Source organism: Lactuca serriola, chromosome 3 (genome assembly GCF_051521515.1).
Source record: "Lactuca serriola cultivar US96UC23 chromosome 3, Lser_US96UC23_V15, whole genome shotgun sequence".
NCBI classification, from domain to species: Eukaryota; Viridiplantae; Streptophyta; class Magnoliopsida; order Asterales; family Asteraceae; genus Lactuca; species Lactuca serriola.
Genome location: NC_136410.1, coordinates 244051624 through 244075081, shown reverse-complemented (window position 1 = coordinate 244075081; position 23458 = coordinate 244051624). Strand labels below are relative to the sequence as shown.

The following is a 23458-nucleotide window of genomic DNA, read 5'->3' as shown; positions in this document are numbered from 1 at the left end:
GTAAAAATAAATATAACAAACCAGTGGAGATGTATCCCATTGACAAATGAAAATTATTAAGTGTTTGTTATAATTAAAAACTTACTTCTCAATAGAATGTACGTATATATGAAACTACCAACCACGAAGACAAAGTTTTAGTTATTTGAAATTTGTAAAAATCTTTATTACAAAAAATGTCTCAACATAGAACATTTTGATTTTAATAAGATGATAATATTGAACATATATAAGTGATGTTATTGCCTATTGGGCATAGAAACTCAAAGTTCCCTATATGATACCTCAATTAATAAAATGCTTAACTATTACCAACTGATGTGGAAAAAATGATTAATAATATTAATATTATATGAGAATCTAACATTATCTTATCCCTTTCTATGTTGTCTAGTGGTTGGTAAATGTTTTGTTGTCCCTACCCCCTTTTTTGTTGCGGGGTGGTTGATCGCATTTTGTCAGCCAGCTAGGAGGTGGAATATATATTATAAAATGTTGACCATAAAATGGCTGAAATCACTATTAAGAATGGCTTAAATTGTTCTTATTTCTGGACTCATTTCATCTGCATCCCAAAAATTCATACATACATACATACCAAGTGCTCCCATTTTGAGTCTTCACAATAAGCAATGGCTGAAATCGTTCTTTCTTCATTCTTGACAGCAGTCTTTGAAAAGCTGGCCTCTGAAGCCTTGAAGAAGATTGCTCGATCCAAGGGAATTGATTCTGAGCTCAAGAAACTGAAGAGGTCATTAATCCAGATCAGAGCTGTGCTTAATGATGCTTCTGAGAAGGAAATAAGTGATGAAGCTGTTAAAGGATGGCTGAATGGTCTCCAACATTTGGCTTACGACATAGACGACTTACTTGATGATTTGGCAACAGAAGCTATGCATCGTGAGTTGACCAACGAATCTGGAGCCTCCACCAGCTTGCTAAGAAAGATAATCCCAACTTGTTGCACAAATTTCTCACTAAGTAGTAGGATGGGTAGCAAGTTAGATAATCTTACCATTAAGCTACAAGAACTGGTAGAGGAAAAAGATAATCTTGGTTTAAGTGTGAAAGGTGAAAGCCCAAAACATACCAACAGAAGATTACAGACCTCTTTGGTAGATGCATCTAGCATTGTTGGACGTGAAGGTGATAAGGATGCATTGCTCCATAAGCTACTGGGAGATGAACCAAGTGACAGGAACTTTAGCATTGTGCCCATAGTTGGTATGGGTGGGGTGGGTAAGACCACTCTAGCTAGACTTGTGTATGATGAGATGCAAGAGAAGGATCACTTTGAACTCAAGGCGTGGGTATGTGTTTCTGATGAGTTTGATATATTCAATATAAGCAAAATTATTTTCCAATCGATAGGAGGTGGAAACCAAGAATTTAAGGACTTAAACCTCCTTCAAGTAGCTGTAAAAGAGAAGATTTTAAAGAAACGATTTCTTCTTGTTCTTGACGACGTTTGGAGTGAAAGCTATGCCGATTGGGAAATTCTGGAACGCCCATTTCTTGCAGGGGCAGCCGGAAGTAAAATTATCATGACAACCCGAAAGCAGTCATTGCTAACCAAACTCGGTTACAAGCAACCTTACAACCTTTCCGTTTTGTCACATGACAGTGCTCTGTCTTTATTCTGTCAGCATGCATTGGGTGAAGGTAACTTCGATTCACATCCAACACTTAAACCACATGGCGAAGGCATTGTTGAAAAATGTGCTGGTTTGCCATTGGCTTTGATCGCACTTGGGAGGTTGTTGAGGACAAAAACAGACGAGGAAGAATGGAAGGAATTGTTGAATAATAAAATATGGGAGTCAGGTAAGGGAGATGAGATTGTTCCAGCTCTCAAACTAAGCTACAATGATCTTTCTGCCTTTTTGAAGCAGTTGTTTGCATACTGCTCCTTGTTCCCAAAAGATTATTTATTTGATAAGGAAGAGTTGATTCTGTTGTGGATGGCAGAAGGGTTTTTGCACCGATCAACCACCAGCAAGTCGATGGAACGCTTGGGTCATGAAGGTTTTGATGAGTTGTTGTCAAGATCATTTTTACAGCATGCACCTGATGACAAAGCATTGTTTGTGATGCATGATATCATGAATGACTTGGCAACATCTGTGGCAGGAGATTTTTTTTCAAGGTTAGACATTGAGATGAAGATGGAATTTAGGAAGGAAGCTTTGGAAAAGCAACGCCATTTCTCATTGGTTTGTGAGAAGTACATGGTTTACAAAAGGTTCGAGGCATTCAAAGGAGCTGGAAATTTGAGAACATTCTTAGCAGTGTATGCTGGGAAAAAAGAAAGTTGGAGAACATTTTTCTTATCAAATAAGGTCCTTGATGACTTAATTCAAGAGTTACCTTTATTAAGGGTCCTCAGTTTGTGTCAACTTAGTATAAGCAAGTTACCTGAATCCATTTCTAGTTTGAAGCACTTGCGTTATCTTAATTTATCTCGAACCAGAATCACATATTTACCGGATAATGTCAGCAACCTTTATAATTTACAGACATTGATTGTTTATGGCTGTTATCATTTGGAAAAGTTGCCCGAGAGCTTCTCAAAGCTTAAAAATTTGCGGCATTTTGACATGAGGGATACTCCATGTTTGAGGAAGATGCCCTTAGGGATTCTTGAGTTGAAAAGTCTACAAGCTCTGTATGGGATGGTTATTGAAGGAGGCAATGGATTTTCAATAATTGAGCGTAAAGATTTAAATGATCTCCAGTGGAAAATTTCTGTTAAGGGGCTGGAAAAAGTGCAAGGCTCAATGCATGCACAGGAAGCAAACTTATCTGAAAAGAAGCCATGTGAGTTAGAGTTGGAATGGAGTGATGAATTTGATGGTTCTCGAAAAGAAACAATTGAAAAGGAGGTCCTGAATGTGCTGAAGCCTTGTAGTGATAGTCTAAAAGAACTGAAAATTGTGTCATATGGAGGTATAGAGTTTCCAAGTTGGGTAAGGGATCCCTCGTTTGGTCAGCTGACTCATGTTAAGATAAGCGGCTGTAAAAAGTGTACATCTCTACCGCCACTTGGGCAGTTACCATCACTTAAGAATTTGGCTATTGGAGGTATGGATGAGGTAAAAGTTGTGGGTCCGGAGTTGCTTGGGACTGGTCTTGCATTCCCTTCACTTGAAACTCTAAGTTTTCGAGATATGAAAGGGTGGGAGGCATGGTCAAACAATAATAATGGGGTCGTCATCACAACATTTCCAGTCCTTCGAGAGCTTTGCATTAGAAGTTGTCCTAATTTGGTTAGAGTCTCCCTTGAAGCATTACCTTCACTGAGGGTTCTAACGATAATTGGTTGTGACCACGAAGTGTTAAAAAGTTTGGTCCATGCAGCTTCATCGATCAACGAGCTGGAGTTAAGTCGTATTTCTGGACTTAATGATCAGGTGTGGGGAGGTGTTATAGAGCATCTTGGAGCAGTTGAAGAAGTAAACATCTATGAGTGTGATGAAATAAGATACTTGTGGGAATCAGAAGCCGAGGCAAGTAAGGTTCTTGTGAATTTAAGGAAGTTGGTAGTAGAAGGTTGTTCAAATTTGGTGAGTTTAGGAGAGAAAGAGGAGGATAATTGTGGGAGCAACCTAACATCTCTTACGAGCTTGACCTTATTCGGTTGTGACAGCTTGGAGCATTGCAGCTGTCCAAATAGCCTCAAGTCACTTTTCATCCAGAATTGTGATAATCTGTTGGAAAAGGAGTTGGTAGGAGGACGAGAGAAGCCTCTGATCAACTCAGACATACTCATGCTTGAATCTGTAATTATACATAATTGGCCAAATCTAAAATCGATCACTGAGTTGAGTTCCTTCAATCACCTCAGGGAACTCGTAATAACAAATTGTCCAAATATGGAGTCATTTCCTGACCACGAGTTGCCAAATCTCACCGTGTTAATACATTTGTCAATTACATATTGTCAAAGTATGGATGCTTCCTTTTCTGGTGGGCTTTGGCCTCCAAAATTATGTTCACTTAGCATAGGGGGGTTGAAGAAGCCCATTTCAAAGTGGGGCCCACAGACTTTTCCAACCTCACTTGTGGAACTGTGGTTAATAGGTGGACAGTTGGACGACGTGTGTAATTTCAGTCAGTTGTCCCATCTTCTTCCTTCATCTCTTACTACTCTTGAAATAAATGGATTTGAGAAAGTGGAATCAGTTTCAATGGGACTCCAACACCTCGCATCCCTCCAGCATCTCTTCATTTGGGACTGCCCAAAGATGATAGATCTACCAGAAATGTTGCTGCCTTCACTTTTGAGTTTGGAAATTGAAGGATGCCCACATCTGAAAGAAATGACTAGTAAAAGAGGCTCCTACTGGCCCCTCATCTCCCTTATCCCCTTCACCTTCATATTCTAAGCAGTTACAAACTTAATATAAAGGTATGTTTCTCCCTCTGCCTTTGATAAATTATAAATATAATAATTGATTTTGCTTTCATTCAATCAGGAAAATGCAAATATTATATCAACATAAACATTTATATAATAAAAAATATGTTTGCATGTCAATATATGGTTGTTAACATGGACATGCAAGTGCTTCTTTTTTGTTTTCTTGTTATTGAATATGATTGAAGTTGTGTAAATACTTCAATTTTTTAATAAAAAACAAAAGATTCAAAATCCTAACATAATTTGTGAATTAGTATTGATCGTCGAGTTTGTATTATTTGATAAAGTTGTAGAAGTTACATTTTGACACCTTTGTAATAATGATTGAAAAGTAGAAACAAACAAATTATGAATATGTCCATTATGAATTATCGACTGGAAAAATCTCTCCCATAGATTCTGCATCTAACTTCGTATTTTCTAGAGAGAAGCTAGGAGGAGAGAAGTTTTCTATAGAGAGAAAGAAGAGAGATGTGTGTGTGTTAGAGAATGAGCGTGAAATGAAAAGGAGGAGGTGGTGTGGACGAAATTGAGAGAGAATAAAGGGATATATTTTAGCTTATTTATTTATTTACAAATATTGGAAATTTAGCTTTTATAAAGTATAAGCTTTATGGTGAATTGTATAAAAATTTGACACTTATGTTCATAAGTTTTTATAAAGTATAAGCTTTATTATTCCATGTTCAAGTTTATGTTCCATGACTTATAATTAATTAAGGATGTTATATATAATATAAAATTTTAAGGTAGTTTAAGTTTTATAAAACTTGCATTCATTTTATAAAATTCTGCCACTTGTTATAAAATTTGGACATTTTAAACTATCATAATGAATATAGAGTATCTTGACTTGTTTTAAACCAAATAAAATTGTTAACACCATAAGGAATTGAGTTTAGTATTTGAAATAATCAATTTACTTACTGCAAATACTTATATTTTGTAGCAGGTTACATAGTTTAATTAAAATTAGATTATTGGCATTCTATGTAGTGATTTTGAGATTCGGGTGAAATTAAGGAATCAAGCATACTAGTCCTAGTTTTCAGCTTTGACTTAAGTTCCTACAAGACTCAAACCTAATTTATACTACTAGATCAAGTGCATGATATGTGTATATGATCAATGAAAAGGTGTTCGAGTCAAAGAGTGACCCGAATATAGATAGCCAGTTAGTCACTATAGTTAAGTAATTGTAGAATTCACATATCAATATGAAATCTAACTACACTATCCATTGTTTCTAATTGTTTCCAAGTTTCGAGTACGTTATAACATAGCTTCTAGTTACTAAGTCTAGTATGTGTCGTGCCTATACGTGAAACTAAGTTTAGTCAAATCTAGAATCGACTCAAATTTTGATGGTTGTCACAACCGGCAAGGGAACGCCAAGTCGAGCTGGCAAGGGAGCGTCATACAAGGCTGGCAAGGTGATGCCAGGTTGGACTATCAGGAGCGCACCAGGCATGGTGCACGCCAGAGTTGTCTGGGACGTGCTAATGGATTTGATATCATCAATATATATATATATATATATATATATATATATATATATATATATATATATATATATATATATAATCAATACTAGAAACAGGGATTTTAGAGACGAACGAATCCGTCGCTATTCCGTCGCTAAAAGACTTTTGCGACGGATCAGCGACAAACATACTCCATAGCCAATTAGAGTGTGGCTAATGACTTAACGACAGATTTAGCAACGGATTAGTTTTGTCTTGCGACGACCTTAGCGACGGAATATCCGTCGCAAATTCGTCACTTACTACATTTACTCAATAACATTGTTCCGTCGCTGATCCCTCGCAAAACTCTATCTCTGTTTTTTTAAATTCCGTCATTGATCCCTCGCAAATTAAAGATTTATTTTTTTTCTTTTTGTAGCTAATCCCTCGCAGATATGTAATATCAAATTTTTTTTTATGAATCTAAAAACAATAAATACCAAAAACATAAAATAGTTATACAACTCCAAACAAAACTTTAACATTTAAATACCAAAAACATCAAATAAATATACAATCGAAAACCAAACTTTAATATTAAAATACCAAAGTTAAGTATTGATTGATAATTGATTTCAACCTATAATGTATGATAATTCTAAATTTCCTCTCATATTTTGCATTTCCGCATATGTCTTCTCCATTGCTTCATATCTTGTATCAGAAAGAAGGATCGGAATGGAATTGGATTCCGGTCCTGTTAAATCCCATTGAATAAGCCGAACCAAGTACCACTTAATTTTTCCTGCAATGGAAGAAGACTTGGTCATTGCTGGAAGCATTTGTTGCAAGCAAAGCATTTGTTGGACTGGAGTGGAATTGAATTCCGATTCCGACCAAATAGTAATTGGTAATACATGTTGGTGAAAGAAAATACCGTGTTTAGGAACTGGTGTTCTGAAATTGTCTTCTCTTTTGGGATTTGATTCTTTGAACATTTGTGTTGACCACAACAAAATTAATTGCACATTTAAAAATGAATGTAAGATTTTTAATTAGCAAGGAAATTACAGAACTACCATTCTTTATCAGAACAACTGCACATATTATTTAAAGTTTATATTCATTAAAGATTATTTCATAAAACAATACAAGTACCTGGCATCGATCATTTCGAGGAGATGGTTATGATATTTTATGCTCAAAACCTACATATAAATAGAGTTATTAACTAGTCAACTCAACGATCTTTTACAAAAATTAGAGTTCTCTTTTATGCCAAAAAAAATGGGAAAGAACTTACATGAACATTGGGCGTAGACTTTGGATAAAAGAAAGATTTAACTGTGTTGGGAACCATGGATCCTATACAAGATTTATTAAAACTAAGGTCACAAATTGAAAATTTTTATTAAAATTACGAAAAGCTACAACCTACCCTACCCTACCTGACGGATGCACTACAAATCATTTCATCACCCCTATCAAATAGGCCAATATAGTTTATGTGTTTTGATCTATAAAAAATTACAAAGTATTAGCAAATTCAGACATAAACTTAATGGGTAAAGAAAGTAACAGAGTATGTGATACTTCTCCTATCAAGAACATGAATAAAGCACTCATCCATGGATGAATCATCTGATGGAAGATCATATCAATGAATAAGAGACCATGGGAATATAGAGCATAGTGTAAAATGTTGTTAAACTTACCCACATTCTTTGTTCCTGCTTTAATCGTGAGTCACATATCAGTTTATATATATAAAAAAAAAAAGACAGAAAAGCACTTGCATTTGTAATGGAAATATGTTAAGCTTCAAATCAAAAGGAAAAAACACATGAATTGGTCAATTGAAATATAAAGTTTTTAGAGAAAGCTTGCCTCATCCATAAGACTCTCAACTTTGACAAAAAAAACTCGGATAATCGATGACAAATTGGCTTCTGTAAACTCCACAAATTAAACCAATCAATTGTAAAATCCGAACATAAAATCAGATATATTTATGTTATTAGAAATTAAGTACCTCAGGATAGTTTTTTCCATAGATGTTCGGGAGGCATTGGATAAGTTCACTAGCATTTTTGTTCATGGTTTTTAATCCCTGATCAATAAACCAAGTAAAAAATACAAAGTGTTTAGAAATGTTGCATTTTGAAGAGGTAAATCAGCCCACAAATGTTTTGTCTTCTCAATATCAAACTACCTTTGCCTATATTGGTATCCATAATTAACCATGTTGTTATTTATTTCCTAAAAAAACAATAACTACTACAAGGGAAGGTTCTTAGTGGCTTACAGTGTTAACGTGTACCTTTTTATTCATAATGAGAGTGAGTCTAGTTTAGTGGGTTTTACTAACATGTGCCATTATAAATCATGTACACTTGCATCACAAATAGTGATTAGTTGAGAGTGTTGATGATATAAAAGAAATGACAAGATAATTAACTAAACCTCTACCTGATGTCATATTGACAACAGTTGGTGTAGCGAATGGTGAATGGTTATCAAACCTTTGAGACAACATCCTGCACGAATGAAACAACATGCAAGGCGACATTCATTTAGGAAACAATATTCAACACTCATTACAATCTTTAAATTAAAGAAAGAGGGTGTTCAGATGTGTGTTATTATAGTAGTTATTGTGAACTAAATGAAAATCAAAACCGGTCAAGGTGGTTAAAGTTAGGGGTAATTAGGTAATTTACATTTATCTAAATAATTCATTACCTGGGCCACACCTTCTAATAAACCATTGCCAACTTTATTGTCTTGAACATCATTTGAGAATGCTTTTGTAAATTTGTCATATAATACCAATTATATATATATATATATATATATATATATATATATATATATATATTCATCAATCATCATTTGCTTTCATGTTTCCCTTTCTTTTATCAAATTAGAAAGTAAAAAAGTCTGACATAGATAATGGCTTATTATATTTATACATTCTTGCACAAGTATTCTATTTGCACATACACATGTTTGTCCACTGTTACGGAATTTGGTTGCCAACTGAAAATACAAAATCAATAAGCAATTAGCAAACAACATTTAACACTAATTTAACTAAATCACAACCACTCTAATTCGTTATTTGAGAAAGATGATGTGGTAAAAAAGTCATATAACAATACGTCCTACAAAACATGAAATATAGAGTTGAGTGCATCATAATGTTTGGCTTTTGTGGTTGTACAAATCATTTTCATTTTAAGATTTGAAAACAAATAAAAGATTAATTAGTATTTTACCTGAAATTATAGTCATTTAGACTCCATGATTGTTAGAACAAGGGCATTCTTTCCAACAAGATTGACAACCTTCTCTATAAGATATTCATCTCGAACTAAAACGACTTGCTCAACACCAAATCCAATGACTTTCTGATCACTAACAACTTCATTGGTTCCAAATATTGTTTTAAATAACTACTACAAATACGCATCACAATGTCCATTTTAAAGCACTTGTTCCTATGTTTGTCATGTGTTTCTAACTCAATAGCTATATTTTTGACCTAAAAGTCAAACATGGATCCTACAAAGAAAATAGGAATAGAGAAGACAGGAGTATTGGAACAAAAATACATATCACCAATAGGTCGAGACATTCTGCAATTCATGATTACTAATGTTTTGAATTTGATCCCCTTATTAAATGCATACACCTGGTACCAATTTCATTTCATATCAAATCTAGAAACAAAATCTATATGCTAATTTATATAATCTAGACAACTGAAATTGGAGTCAATATGATAATCAAATCAATATGAAAACCCTACGTATAAACAAAATTAAGGAGTTAAGGAAGGTAGAGCTTAGAAAAGCGAATGGTGATATGAACCGTAAACAAAAGAAAAGTAAAAGAGCTACATGAAAATGCAACTTACACACTACTAGAAGCCAAAATTAGAAGCTGACGACAACTAATTAGATTTGCTCGAGTTTATGATCTAAAGCAGCAAAGGATAAACGAACAGATTGAACGGCATTGGCAGGGAAACGACGAGTCTTCAAGAATAATTCAGTCTTCAAAGAGAGGCGATGCAAGTGGATGGCGGTGGAGGTGATTTCTTGGGCGGAGGAGGGATTTGAGTCGACAGAAGGTCAATTAGGGATTTGGAAGGAAATCATTTAGGGTTTTGGGAAGAAATTGGAGGGAATGAGAAGAAAACGAGGGAACGAAAAAGAAAAGCGGGAATGAAAATAAAACGGGGGAAGGAAAAAATAAAGAAAATTGGATGGTGGAAAAAGGAAGCGTCTGATCTTCTGCGAGTGATTGGCGAGGGCCAAGAAAAAAGGCCTGTGATTTTTAAAAATCCATCATTGTTCCCTCGCTAAAAGATTTTAACTTGTGACAGATTAGCGAATAATTGTTTTTGTCGATAAAATCTTACCATTTCGTCGTTGATCACTCTGTGATACCTCTCAGAACTTCTCTATAAGTATTTTGGTCGATATATTTATGTGTTCCGTCGTTGATCTCTCAACAAGCCGTCACTGATTGGCTACAGAATAAATCCGTAGCTGATTCCGTCGCTGAAGGTAAGGTTTCTAGTAGTGAATTTATTTATTTATTATTATAATTGTTATTATTATTATATGTCTAAAAATATATATAAATTTATTTAAACATATAAAAAAATATATTTTATACAGATTTTAATGTATTTTAAAAAATTAACCGCATCTTTATGTATGCAGTAAGTATAAAAAAGTTTTTATAAATATTTAAACATCTAAAATCATATCCACATATAAAAACATATTTTAAAGGTATAAATACGCTTTAAACATACAAAATATTATAAATAAATTTATATACAAATAAAAACATTTTGTATATATATATATATATACATATATATATATATATATATATATATATATATATATATATATATATATTCATACATACAAGAATATATAAATTAATTTTTATACATATAATAAAGTATATAAAACATTTTTATAAATATTTAAATATATTTAGCATATCGTTTATACTATTACGTATAATAATATTTTTATACGTATCTATACCTATAAAAAAATATTTAAAAATACATATAAAATGGGTGGAGGTATACATTTTTTATATTTTTAAATATGTTTTTTTAGTTGTATAAATACTTATAATAATATTCTTATAGGTTTAAAAATATAAATATATTATTTAAAAACGCAACTAAATACATGTATAAATATAAATATGTTATTATTAAAACTATTAATTAATACATTTATAATAGCTTAAAAACCTATTTATACATTTAAAAACATATTTTTATATTTTAAAAACTACCCTTACATTAGAAAACGTATTTAATAATATTGAAAAATATAGTTATACATTAAAAAATTTATTTGGGTATTTAAAAGTGAATTTACATATTTAAAAACATATTTTAAAAATGCCATATATAAAAATTATTCATACATTTGAAAAGTATTCATACATTTAATAATAATGTATTTTAAAAACAAATTACGTGTGAATGTATTTATTAATAGTCATAATAATAACATATTTAATAATTATTTTTGCATGTATTTATTTTATGTCTAATAATACTAAATTTATTTGGTTTTTATAACCCTCTAATCTAATAAATAAAACCAATTTTGCTATATTAGCCCCCCAAAATCATTTTATCCCACCAATATCTTCTAACTGAAGTTCCAAAAATACCCTTCGACCCTTTAAAACTGATTGTCCGCTCAATCCGGCCATATGATATCCTCTTGATTCCGTATATCATTCAAAATCTTCCATCAATCCCATTAAATCGGGTATCAGTAATCCATTTGGCTTCAAATCTTTGACTTACTCTCAATAAATCACAATTATAAACCTCATCTCCACCATTATGTTCTTTAACCTTAGGGTTTCCGAATGGGAAGATTGAAAGAGGTAAACAATTGTATCTTTTATTGTGGTCACGATGTTTATCGCTTTAGGAAACTGAAGATGGGAGACCTCTTAATTGATATTTCATCTTTGCAACTATAGTGGTAAGGTTGTCGCAATTCTTTCCCTTTCCTTTCATGTATGTCTCTTCTTTCCCCCTTTCCCATTTCTTTATTTTTGTGATTTGTATCAGTTCTAATTCAGTTTTAGTGATGTAAGCTGAAGAAATTTGATTTTTAGGGGTTTAACCACCAATTATTTGTACATATGTCTACAGTCATTGCTTCCTTCAATTGCAGAGTTCTAGATTTCAAAGAGCTTTATGAAGACAATCACGAAGGTGACACAGGATAATCATCAATTGTCTGTGAATTTATTTCATTTGTACTCATTTTTATCTGTAAGCTTGAAAATAAGAATTTTACCCCATCTAAGATTTGTGTTGATGAAGATGTTGACACAGGATAGTCATCAATAATTAAGTGCAAATATATGAGAAGGTTTACTTTTTAACAAAACTAGACAAATTTAATGTTTTTTGCAATTAAATCTACCATACACTATGGTTTAGCTTGATCAATTGAAATGGTACTCTATCTAAAAATCTGAATAATCAACAATCTTATAGTTTTTTTTTTATTAAAAATCTCACCTTTAGATTTTTTTTATTAAAGATCACACAAAGCTCCATAGATCGCAGGTAAACCTCTCTTTGATTTTAAATTTCACATTTGGCCGTTTCAGTTTCTTAATATATGTGCTTAATTTTTATAGGCGATTGAAAACAATGAAGTTATGAAGAACCCATCAGCCATCAGTTTCGCCCACCAGTTTTTGTTTTAATTCCTCATAGATATCGCCTACTTTAATTGTTGCTTGCTCACTTTTTTCGTGGCTTTTCTCCTCAACCCCTTTCTCACAATCCATCGGTTATGGGTATGTGTTCATTTTTGAAGTGATTTGATTCCACAATGACTAACATTGCTTAATTTACAGAAATCGAAGGACTGGAACATGGCTAGCAGCAGTGCCACGTCTACCAACATCGTACAAAATCATGATTTCTCTAATGTTTTTCTTTCATGGTACACAAACTCTTGTGATGGCGTCGTAGTTGAAAAAAAATCCAATCGTTATGCAGTGATTGCAAACAGGAAAGAAACTTGGCAAGGATTAGAACAAGATATTACAATTAGAATTTCACCAGGTTCAACTTACACACTGATTGCACATGTTGGAGTTTTGGTTGAACATCCACATCTCCATCTCCATGGCCATGCTGATGTCATCGCCACCCTTAAACTTGAATATCATGGATCAGAAACAAAGTATATGTAAATCACAAGGTAAATGCTTATTTTAGTCACTTGTGGGTCACTGTATATATGATTTACAATTTCAGGAGTTGCTAGAAGAAAAAACTTTTTATTTTAGGACCTCTGTTTCTAAAGAGAGGTGGGAGAAGTTAGAGGGTATGTTTGTGCAGCCCGAGAAGCCTGGCGGAGTTGTGTTATATTTAGAAGGGCCTGCCCCAGGAGTCAACATTCTCATAGAATCCTTGGTGGTCACTTGTGCTACTTCTCATGTAAATTCACCCTTCTTTTAAATCACTTTGACAATAACATTCTCATAGAATCCTTGGTGGTCACTTGTGCTACTTCTCATGTAAATTCACCCTTCTTTTAAATCACTTTGACAATAATAACCGTATATATTTTCAACAAATAAAAGATAAATAAGTCATTTTTATAGGGTATAGTTGAAAGATGTAATGTTGTTAAAGATGAAAACATCATATTGAACCCTAACTTTGAACAAGTGGTTGATTTGATGTAGGTTTTTTACTTGGTTTATTTTCATTTCTACTTTTGTATATTTTTTATAGTTAAACAATGAGCCTTTTTTTTTGGACATTTCTATGTAAACAGCATCAAGCAATTATGCATTCATTATTCAAATGAGATATTACAACAACACCATAATCGTCATTTTCTCAAGATAGAATAAGGGGCAACTAATCTACTTAATCTTTTCTGATATAATCTAACTATTATATCTGGTGTTTGAATCATGGTGCTCCTCTACAATGAAACCATTTGGGAAGAATGTTGGACTTTGATGTTGGTTGCATCCTAGGCTACTCAACGTCTAGAATAATAAAATGAAAATGATTCTTTTGGCCAAGTCCAACCAGGTACAATTCTGTACCTGGAGGTTTTGTCTAAGTCTTTCTTGAAGCATTTTCTTTTTCTTTAAAATCAAATGTTGTTTCTTGAAGATGTAATGATAACTTTTTGTTGAAACGGTTAGGTTAAGAAGTTACAAGACCAGATGGTGTCTTTATCTATTACTATTAAGACTTCATAAGATCATTTAACATTATAGTTTGGATTTTTTTATTGTCTTTATAAGGAAAAATAAAACCATGGATTTTTTTAAACTTTTTGATTATGGCCTATCAAACATTTACATTAAGTGAATTCAGCTTGGAACAAAACTTCACACACTTTAAGAAACTTTCTATAGTTCCCTAATTGTTATATTTAGGAATAAGCTTTGTTTGTTTTAGTTTTGTTTTGTTTTGTTTGTTTTTTTTTCTTTTTTTTTTTTTTTTTTTTTTGACTTAGAGCAACTTTCTTATAGTTCCCTAAAACAAAAAGCTTTATGATTTGAAAATTTAATTATTTTCTCTAATTGTTTTTACCCTTATTGTGTGAATTTGCAATTTTTGTAGGATTCAACAAAATGTGTTTTGTAGTTCTGAGATGGGATCCAAGATTTAATCAAGTAACTGTTGAGTGGAAGACCGACGATTGAAAACCCAAGTTTCTTTCAATTTACTTTTGTGCTCTGTTAATACATTTAGTTGATTTGTATGCTAGAAGATGGAGTAGTTTATTTCCTGTTAGAATATTTTTCTAATTTTACTATACTATATTTTATGGGAAGAGATGGTGTAATGTTTACAAAGAAGCTATTAACTATAATGAAGGTAAGGTACATATGCTAATCTGATTGTTGGGTAAATAACGTTTTCCATCCTTGTGGTCAATTGAATTTATAGATATGATCCAGTTTTTCTATTTTAAACATTCAATCCCATTGATGAAACTTATTTGGTCAAAATGGTAGAAATAGCATGTTGCTTTCATTTTTGATGTAAAAAGAGCATGGTTTCATTTCTAAGTTAAAATTAACACGTTACTTTTATTTTTTAGCCAAAAATAACATTCCACTTTTATTTTTAAACCAAAAATAGCATGATATTTTCATTTGTGGAGCAAAAATAGGATGTAGGATGATGGCTCTTGGTTATGCTTCAGTGTTCCTGGATGACTTTAAATTTTATTAACAATATTTCTTTTTGTCTATATAATAATTATAAACATAACATCCGTGGTTTCCATGGGTTATAACCTAGTAAGGATTATATATCACATTTGAGGTGTGTGTACATCAGAAACCCACACAACTTGGTTGTAAATTGGCGGGCTTTTGTGAGTGGCCAGTTCTAATCCCATCCGCATCCTCAATTACCCTTTATGTTAGTTTTTACTTTTTATATAAAGATATAAAAAAGACGTGCACATGTGGCCGTTCATCTCAGCGGAAGTAGTCTCTTTAACGTCCTGAAAGCTTAAAAGTGAAAGGGTAAGTTTTAAAATATAATAATATATAAATATATTTTTATATAAATATATTGATTGTGTATTAATAAATATTATCAAATCTTTTATTGGTTACGTCTAACGAAGTACTTCTCACTTTGACATCCATAACCTTACATAGGAGGAACATAGAGACTTTTAGGAGGAACTATGTCACTCATAACCTTACATAGAAAGTACTTCTCACTATGACACCCATAAACTTACATAGGAGGAACATAGAGACTTTGAAGTGACCAACAAACAATAGAAAAGTATATAGTCGATCATTCTATTCCTTAAAATTAGCAACAAATGTATTTCTTTTGTTTATAATACTTTTATGTTTATAACTAATTTGTTAATAATAATATTCATTAATTTCATAGTAATATTCAGAAAAATTTCAATATTTTGGTTAACAGGTAATTTTCAAAAAAATCCTAATATTTTGAGCAAACTAACGAAAAAGAACATAATACTGACTAAATCTACAAAATTGGCCAAAAATGGTTTTTTTGAAATTTAGCCGGTAGTTTGTGCTTTCTGTAAACAAAAATTAGTTTGGAACTTTTTCATAAATTAGGCTAAAATTATAGGACTTTTCTGGAGATTTCCCAAATAGAAATCAAACAACAGATTCGTCTTTTAACGAAGCTAAAAGATGGCAAAGCTATTCGTCTTTAGCCCTCCAAACATTTTTTTTAATTTCTTTTTTCCATGAGTTTTAGATTTTTTTTTAAGATAAAAGTCTATTTTAACTTTCAAAGAAATCCCAACACCCTAAAAAAAATCCTCTTCCTGCTGAAAATATAACATTTCCACCTCCCCAAAGCCCTCTCACCACAATGACCTCAAAACAAAAACATTCTACAAAATGCGCAACCCATCGTTACTCCTGCTCGGCTGCTTGCCCCGTCATCATCGCCTGCTCGGCTACAGTACCCCCATGGCAATCGCCATTGCCTGCCCAGAAGTCATCTCTGCTTTCACTTTGGTTCGCAGTTCGTCAGCTTAACTGTTTGTGCTTTGTACATTGCTTCTTCTTTTTATGATTAATTAGAGTGTTAATCTGCGTTTTTTGTTTTGTATTCAGAATTTTGTTCATGTATCAGATTGTTGATCTGATTTTGTATTTTGCTATGTGTGAGGCATTCTGTTTTTCTTGGTTTAATTTGTATAATCTGGGTTTTGAAATGTTTGAACTTTTGGTATTTTGTCAAAAAAGTGCTAGTGATAAGTTTGGAAAAAGTAAATATATATAGAAACAAAAGACCAAAACAATGTATGATGTGCCAATTACTTCCATTTTGCTTGTTATTTTAAACACTCAAACAAGGTAAATTTGAAGCAATAATATTTTGTAGTTTATTGCCACTTGACTGAATGTATCTAAATATCTAACACAAAATAACTGGAATATGTTTGTAAGTGGTAGCAACTTGCTGTCAGATTGATATATTAAATGAGACTTTTAACAAAAGTAAAAATAAATATAACAAACCAGTGGAGATGTATCCCTTTAACAAATGAGAATTATTAAGTGTTCGTTATAATTAAAAACTTACTTCCCAATAGAATGTATGTATATATGAAAGTACCAACCAAGAAGACAAATTTTTAGTTATTTGAAATTTGTAAAAATCTTTATTACAAAAAATGTCTCAACATAGAACATTTTGATTTTAATAAGATGATAATATTGAACATATATAAGTGATGTTATTGCCTATTGGGCATAGAAACTCAAAGTTCCCTATATGATACCTCAATTAATAAAATGCTTAACTATTACCAACTGATGTGGAAAAAATGATTAATAATATTAATATTATATAAGAATCTAACATTATCTTATCCCTTTCTATGTTGTCTACTGGTTGGTAAATGTTTTGTTGTCCCCCCTCCCTCCCCCCCCCCCCCCCCTTTTTTTTTTATTGTGGGGTGATTGATCGCATTTTGTCAGCCGGCTAGGAGGTGGAATATATAATATAAAATGTTGACCATAAAATGGCTGAAATCACTATTAAGAATGGATTGAATTGTTCTTATTTCTGCACTCATTTCATCTGCATCCCAAAAATTCATACGTACATACATACCAAGTGCTCCCATTTTGAGTCTTCACAATAAGCAATGGCTGAAATTGTTCTTTCTGCACTCTTGACAGCAGTCTTCGAAAAGCTGGCCTCTGAAGCCTTGAAGAAGATCGCTCGCTCCAAGGGGATTGATTCTGAGCTCAAGAAACTGAAGAGGTCATTAATCCAGATCAGAGCTGTGCTTAATGATGCTTCTGAGAAGGAAATAAGTGATGAAGCTGTTAAAGGATGGCTAAATGGTCTCCAACATTTGGCTTACGACATAGATGACCTACTTGATGATTTGGCAACCGAAATTATGCATCGTGAGTTGACCCACGAATCTGGAGCCTCCACCAGTTTGGTAAGAAAGATAATCCCAACTTGTTGCACAAATTTCTCACTAAGTAGTAAGATGCGTAACAAGATAGATAATATTACCATCAAGTTACAAGAACTGGTGGAGGAAAAAGATAATCTTGGTTTAATTGTGAAAGGTGAAAGCCCAAAACATACCAACAGAAGATTACAGACCTCTTTGGTAGATGCATCTAGCATTATTGGTCGTGAAGGTGATAAGGATGCATTGCTCCATAAGCTGCTGGAGGATGAACCTTGTGATAAAAACTTTAGCATCGTGCCCATAGTTGGTATGGGTGGGGTGGGTAAGACCACTCTAGCTAGACTTTTGTATGAGGAAATGCAAGGGAAGGATCACTTCGAACTCAAGGCGTGGGTTTGTGTTTCTGATGAATTTGATATCTTCAATATAACCAAAATTATCTTCCAATCGATAGGCGGTGGAGACCAAAAATTTAAGGACTTAAACTTGCTTCAAGTAGCGGTAAAAGAGAATATTTCAAAGAAGCGGTTTCTTTTTGTTCTTGATGACGTTTGGAGTGAAAGCTATTCAGATTGGGAAATTCTAGCACGTCCATTTCTTGCAGGGGCACCCGGAAGTAAGATTATCATGACGACCCGGAAGCTGTCGTTGCTAACCAAACTCGGTTACAAGCAACCTTACAACCTTTCCGTTTTATCACATGACAGTGCTCTGTCTTTATTCTGTCAGCATGCATTGGGTGAAGATAACTTCGATTCACATCCAACACTTAAACCACTTGGCGAAGGCATTGTTGAAAAATGTGCTGGTTTGCCATTGGCTTTGATCGCACTTGGGAGGTTGTTGAGGACAAAAACAGACGAAGAAGAATGGAAGGATTTGCTGAATAATGAAATATGGGATTCAGGAAAGGGAGATGAGATTGTTCCGGCTCTTAAACTAAGCTACAATGATCTCTCTGCCTCTTTGAAGCAGTTGTTTGCATACTGCTCCTTGTTCCCAAAAGACTTTGTGTTCGATAAGGGGGAGTTGATTCTCTTGTGGATGGCAGAAGGGTTTTTGCACCAATCAACCGCAAGCAAATCGATGGAACGCTTAGGTCATGAAGGTTTTGAAGAGTTGTTGTCAAGATCATTTTTTCAACATGCACCTGATGACAAATCATTGTTTGTGATGCATGATATCATGAATGACTTGGCAACATCTGTGGCAGGAGAATTTTTTTCAAGGTTAGACATTGGGATGAAGAGGGAATTTAGGAACGAAGCTTTGGAGAAGCACCGCCATTTGTCACTGATTTGTGAGGATTACATGGTTTACAAAAGGTTCGAGGCATTCAAAGGAGCTGCAAATTTGAGAACATTCTTAGCAGTGTATGCTGGGAAAAAAGAAAGGTTCGGTACATGTTGCGTATCAAATAAGGTCCTCAATGACTTACTTCATGAGTTACCTATGTTAAGGGTCCTCCGTTTGTGTCAACTTAGTATAAGTGAGTTACCTGAATCCATTGGTAATTTGAAGCACTTACGTTATCTTAATTTATCTCGAACCAGAATCACACATTTACCAGATAATGTCAGCAACCTTTATAATTTACAGACATTGATTGTTTATGGCTGTTATCATTTGGAAAAGTTGCCCGAGAGCTTCTCAAAGCTTAAAAATTTGCGGCATTTTGACATGAGGGATACTCCATGTTTGAGGAAGATGCCCTTAGGGATTCTTGAGTTGAAAAGTCTACAAGCTCTGTATGGGATGGTTATTGAAGGAGGCAATAGATTTTCAATAATTGAGTGTAAAGATTTAAAGGATCTCCAAAGGAAAATTTCCATTAAGGGGCTGGAAAAAGTGCAAGGCTCAATGCATGCAGAGGAAGCAAACTTATCTGAAAAGAGGCCAAGTGAGTTAGAGTTGGAATGGAGTGATGAATTTGATGGTTCTCGGAAAGAAACACTTGAAAAGGAGGTCCTGAATCTGCTGAAGCCTTGTAGTGATTATCTAAAAAAGCTTAAAATTAAGTCATATGGAGGTATAGAGTTTCCAAGTTGGGTTGGGGATCCCTCGTTTCATTGGTTGGTTGATGTGTCGATAAGTGGCTGTAAAAGTTGTACATCTCTACCGCCACTTGGTCAGTTACCATTACTCAAGGAGTTGGTTATTGGAGGGATGGATGAGGTAAAAGTTGTGGGTCCCGAGTTTCTTGGGACTGGTCTTGCATTCCCCTCACTTGAAACTCTACGTTTCAAAGATATGAAAGGGTGGGAGGCATTGTCAACCAATAATAATGGGGTACCTGTGGATACAGCATTTCCATGCCTTCAAGAGCTTTTGATATGGAATTGTCCTAATTTGGTTAGAGTCTCAGTTGAAGCATTACCTTCACTGAGGGTTCTATGGATAAGTGGGTGCGGTCATGAAGTGTTAGGAAGTCTGGTTCATATAGCTTCATCAGTCACCAAGTTGAGTATAACTTCTATTTCAGGACTTAATGATCAGGTGTGGGGAGGTCTTATAGAGCATTTAGGGGCAGTTGAAGAAATAAGCGTCAGAGAGTGTGATGAGATTAGATACTTGTGGGAATCAGAAGCAGAGGCAAGTAAGGTTCTTGTGAATTTAAGGAAGTTGGATGTAGGTGGTTGTTCGAATTTGGTGAGCTTAGGAGAGAAAGAGGAGGATAATTCTGGGAGCAACCTAACGTCTCTTACGACCTTGGCCGTATGGAATTGTAAAATCTTGGAGCATTGCAGCTGTCCAAATAGTGTCAAGTCACTTTCCATTTGGAATTGTAATAAATTAATGGAAAAGGAGTTGGTAGGAGGACGAGAGAAGCCTCTGATCAACTCAAACATACTCATGCTTGAATCTGTATTCATATTTAATTGGTCAAATCTGAAATCGATCACTGAATTGAGTTCCTTCAATCAACTCAGGGATCTCTACATTAGCAATTGTCCATATATGGATTCATTTCCTGACCACGAGTTGCCGAAACTCAATGTGTTAATTCATTTGTCAATAACATATTGTCAAAGTATGGATGCTTCCTTTTCAGGTGGGCTTTGGCCTCCAAAATTGTGTTCCCTTAGAATTGGGGGGTTAAAGAAGCCCATTTCAAAGTGGGGCCCACAGACTTTTCCAACCTCACTTTTGAATCTATCTTTAATAGGTGGACAGTCGGAAGATGTGAGTAATTTCAGTCAGCTGTCCTATCTATTTCCTTCAACTCTTACTACTCTTCACATAAGAGGATTTGAGAAAGTGGAATCAGTTTCAATGGGACTCCAAAACCTCACCTCTCTCCGGCATCTCTTCATTAAGAACTGCCCAAAGATGATAGATCTACCAGAAATGTTGCTGCCTTCACTTTTGAGTTTGGAAATTGAAGGATGCCCACATCTGAAAGAAATGACTAGTAAAAGAGGCTCCTACTGGCCCCTCATATCCCTTATCCCCCTCACCTTCATATTCTAAACAGTTACAAACTTAATACGAAGGTATGCTTCTCCCTCTGCCTTTGATAAATTATAAAAATAATAATTGATTTTGCTTTCATTCAATCAGGAAAATGCAAATATTATATCAACATAAACATTTATATAATAAAAAATATGTTTGCATGTCAATATATGGTTGTTAACATGGACGTGCAAGTGCTTCTTTTTTGTTTTCTTGTTATTGAATATGATTGAAGTTGTGTAAATACCTCAATTTTTTAATAAAAACAAAAGATTCAAAATCCTAACATAATTTGTGAATTAGTATTGATCGTCGAGTTTGTATTATTTGATAAAGTTGTAGAAGTTAGATTTTGACATCTTTGTAATAATGATTGAAAAGTAGAAACAAACAAATTATGAATATGTTCAAATAATGAATCGCTTCACGTACATGAGATTTTTAGAATAATGTATTTCCTGATAGCTACGTATCACTTTATCCATTTGAAAATGTCAATTAATATGTTCTTTATTTAATGATCCATCTAACGAATGGATAATACTAACAAAACCGATTAGCAGTTTACCACATATTGTATGTCACATGGTGTAAGAAAATGAAAGTTTCATTAAATAGGTTGATTTTGATTTATTCTGTCTGTAGTCTCTGTTTTTGAGATTTAGACTTATAAAAGTACAAAAACAGAGGAGACCATCTGCTGTTGTGAGATGTTGAAGTCACAACAATTTGTACTCTTTTACATATGACTTTTGACATTTATTTGTAATTTAACTTTAGTAACTCTAATCTTTGCTTTCTGAAATTTGGTAGGCCAATTTCAGAAGTTTAAAGCAGTTCTCAATGGGATTGCAACACCTCAACTCGCCTCTCTCCAGCATCTTGCTATTGATAACTGCCCAAAGATGCCCAAGGAAGATTATTAGAAGAGGCCCCTTATCTCCCATATCCCCCAGGAATTATAAAATTAATATGAAGGTAAACCCTTCCTTTGTCTTTGACCTCTTGTAGTTTATTTATTAATATATGAAAAATTAAATAATAGATTTTTCTTTCCTACTTGGGTATTCAAGTATTGAAAAATCTGAAAGATAGGTCGATTTTGATTTATTATCTAGTCTCTGTTTTTGAGATTAGACTTAAAAACAGAACAAAAGCAGAGGAGACCATCTGTTGTTCCAAGATGTTGAGGTTGCAACAATTTTTACTCTTTTCCATTTAACTTTGGCTTTTATTGGGAGTTGTTAACTTTAATAGCTCATCTTTCTTTATAAAATTAATATGAAGGTAAACAACAGAGATTATCCCAGCATAAGCATGTATATCATATATGATAAGTTCTTGTCCCAATATCAGAAAGTCTTATTGTTGATGAATATAATCTAGTTGTGAAATACTACTTGGGAATTCAAGTATTGAGACAGAAAATATGGTTTAGAACGAAATGATGTTCTAGTAAAATGAATGTTCAAGATTTACGTGTCTAAAAAATTATCATTTTGATTTTTGTTTAAACTTTCAAATGCAGACAAGTGTAAGCAGAAACTCACATGTTCCTGATTTTTGCATATGCTTCTCCACAGGTAGACAAATCAACTTTCATGGGTATATCCAGAGGGTTTTCTCCACTTCCAACGAGTTGTATTTGAAACATTTCTATTTATGTGCAAGAGCTCTTTCGAATAAAAAAGATTGGAGTTGTATTTTCATGGGGAAGGTTGATGGGTTTTGAGGTGCTCTCTTCGATTTTCTTTTAGTTTAGTTGGATCCTGGACCTTCCCACTTTGAATTCCTTTTAGTTGCATCTTTTAGCTACCTTTTTGAGTTTTTACTTTACAAGTTTATCTAAGAGAAAACTGGCTATTAATATAGACATACGGTTTACAGATGATACAGTGTGTTAGCAAGTGTTTCTCACAGTTTCAAATAGAAAAAATGTAGTTCCCTTAACTTTTGCTTTAGCTTGCATTTAGCCTTTAATTTTAAAATCTTTTAAATAATTAATTATCGGAATTTTTTAATACAACTTGAGTAAACACTAAACCAATAACAACTTTCATATTATGATTGATTAAATGTAAGGAACAGCAACTTATTTTCATAAGTTT

At 33.5% G+C, this 23458-nt stretch overlaps 2 protein-coding genes and 1 pseudogene across 2 annotated transcripts; all 3 read left to right on the top strand.

The window, feature by feature from the left end:
- Window positions 1-516: 516 nt before the first annotated feature.
- On the top strand, window positions 517-23290 carry LOC145093814 (putative disease resistance RPP13-like protein 1). Its single transcript, XM_079032070.1, has 3 exons — window positions 517-4408; window positions 22164-22328; window positions 22879-23290. The coding sequence occupies exon 1, from the start codon at window positions 633-635 to the stop codon at window positions 4383-4385; it is 3753 nt and encodes a 1250-aa protein (XP_078888196.1). The 5' UTR covers window positions 517-632; the 3' UTR covers window positions 4386-4408; window positions 22164-22328; window positions 22879-23290.
- Window positions 17558-20194, top strand: LOC145093815 (putative disease resistance RPP13-like protein 1; annotated as a pseudogene).
- LOC145096136 (uncharacterized) lies at window positions 20145-23082 on the top strand. Its single transcript, XM_079033905.1, has 3 exons — window positions 20145-21306; window positions 22707-22762; window positions 22879-23082. The coding sequence occupies exons 1-3, from the start codon at window positions 20145-20147 to the stop codon at window positions 23080-23082; spliced, it is 1422 nt and encodes a 473-aa protein (XP_078890031.1).
- Window positions 23291-23458: the final 168 nt, after the last annotated feature.

What these genes read in the sequence shown, in the direction of transcription:
- LOC145096136 (XM_079033905.1), top strand. Translation starts at nt 20,145, where the DNA reads ATGAAAGGGTGGGAGGCATTGTCAACCAATAATAATGGGGTACCTGTG. An exon ending in ACATCTGAAAGAAATGACTA is followed by an intron (nt 21,307 to 22,706) that starts GTAAAAGAGGCT and finishes TCCCAATATCAG; the next exon opens with AAAGTCTTATTGTTGATGAA. An exon ending in AATACTACTTGGGAATTCAA is followed by an intron (nt 22,763 to 22,878) that starts GTATTGAGACAG and finishes TTTCAAATGCAG; the next exon opens with ACAAGTGTAAGCAGAAACTC.
- LOC145093814 (XM_079032070.1), top strand. Translation starts at nt 633, where the DNA reads ATGGCTGAAATCGTTCTTTCTTCATTCTTGACAGCAGTCTTTGAAAAG.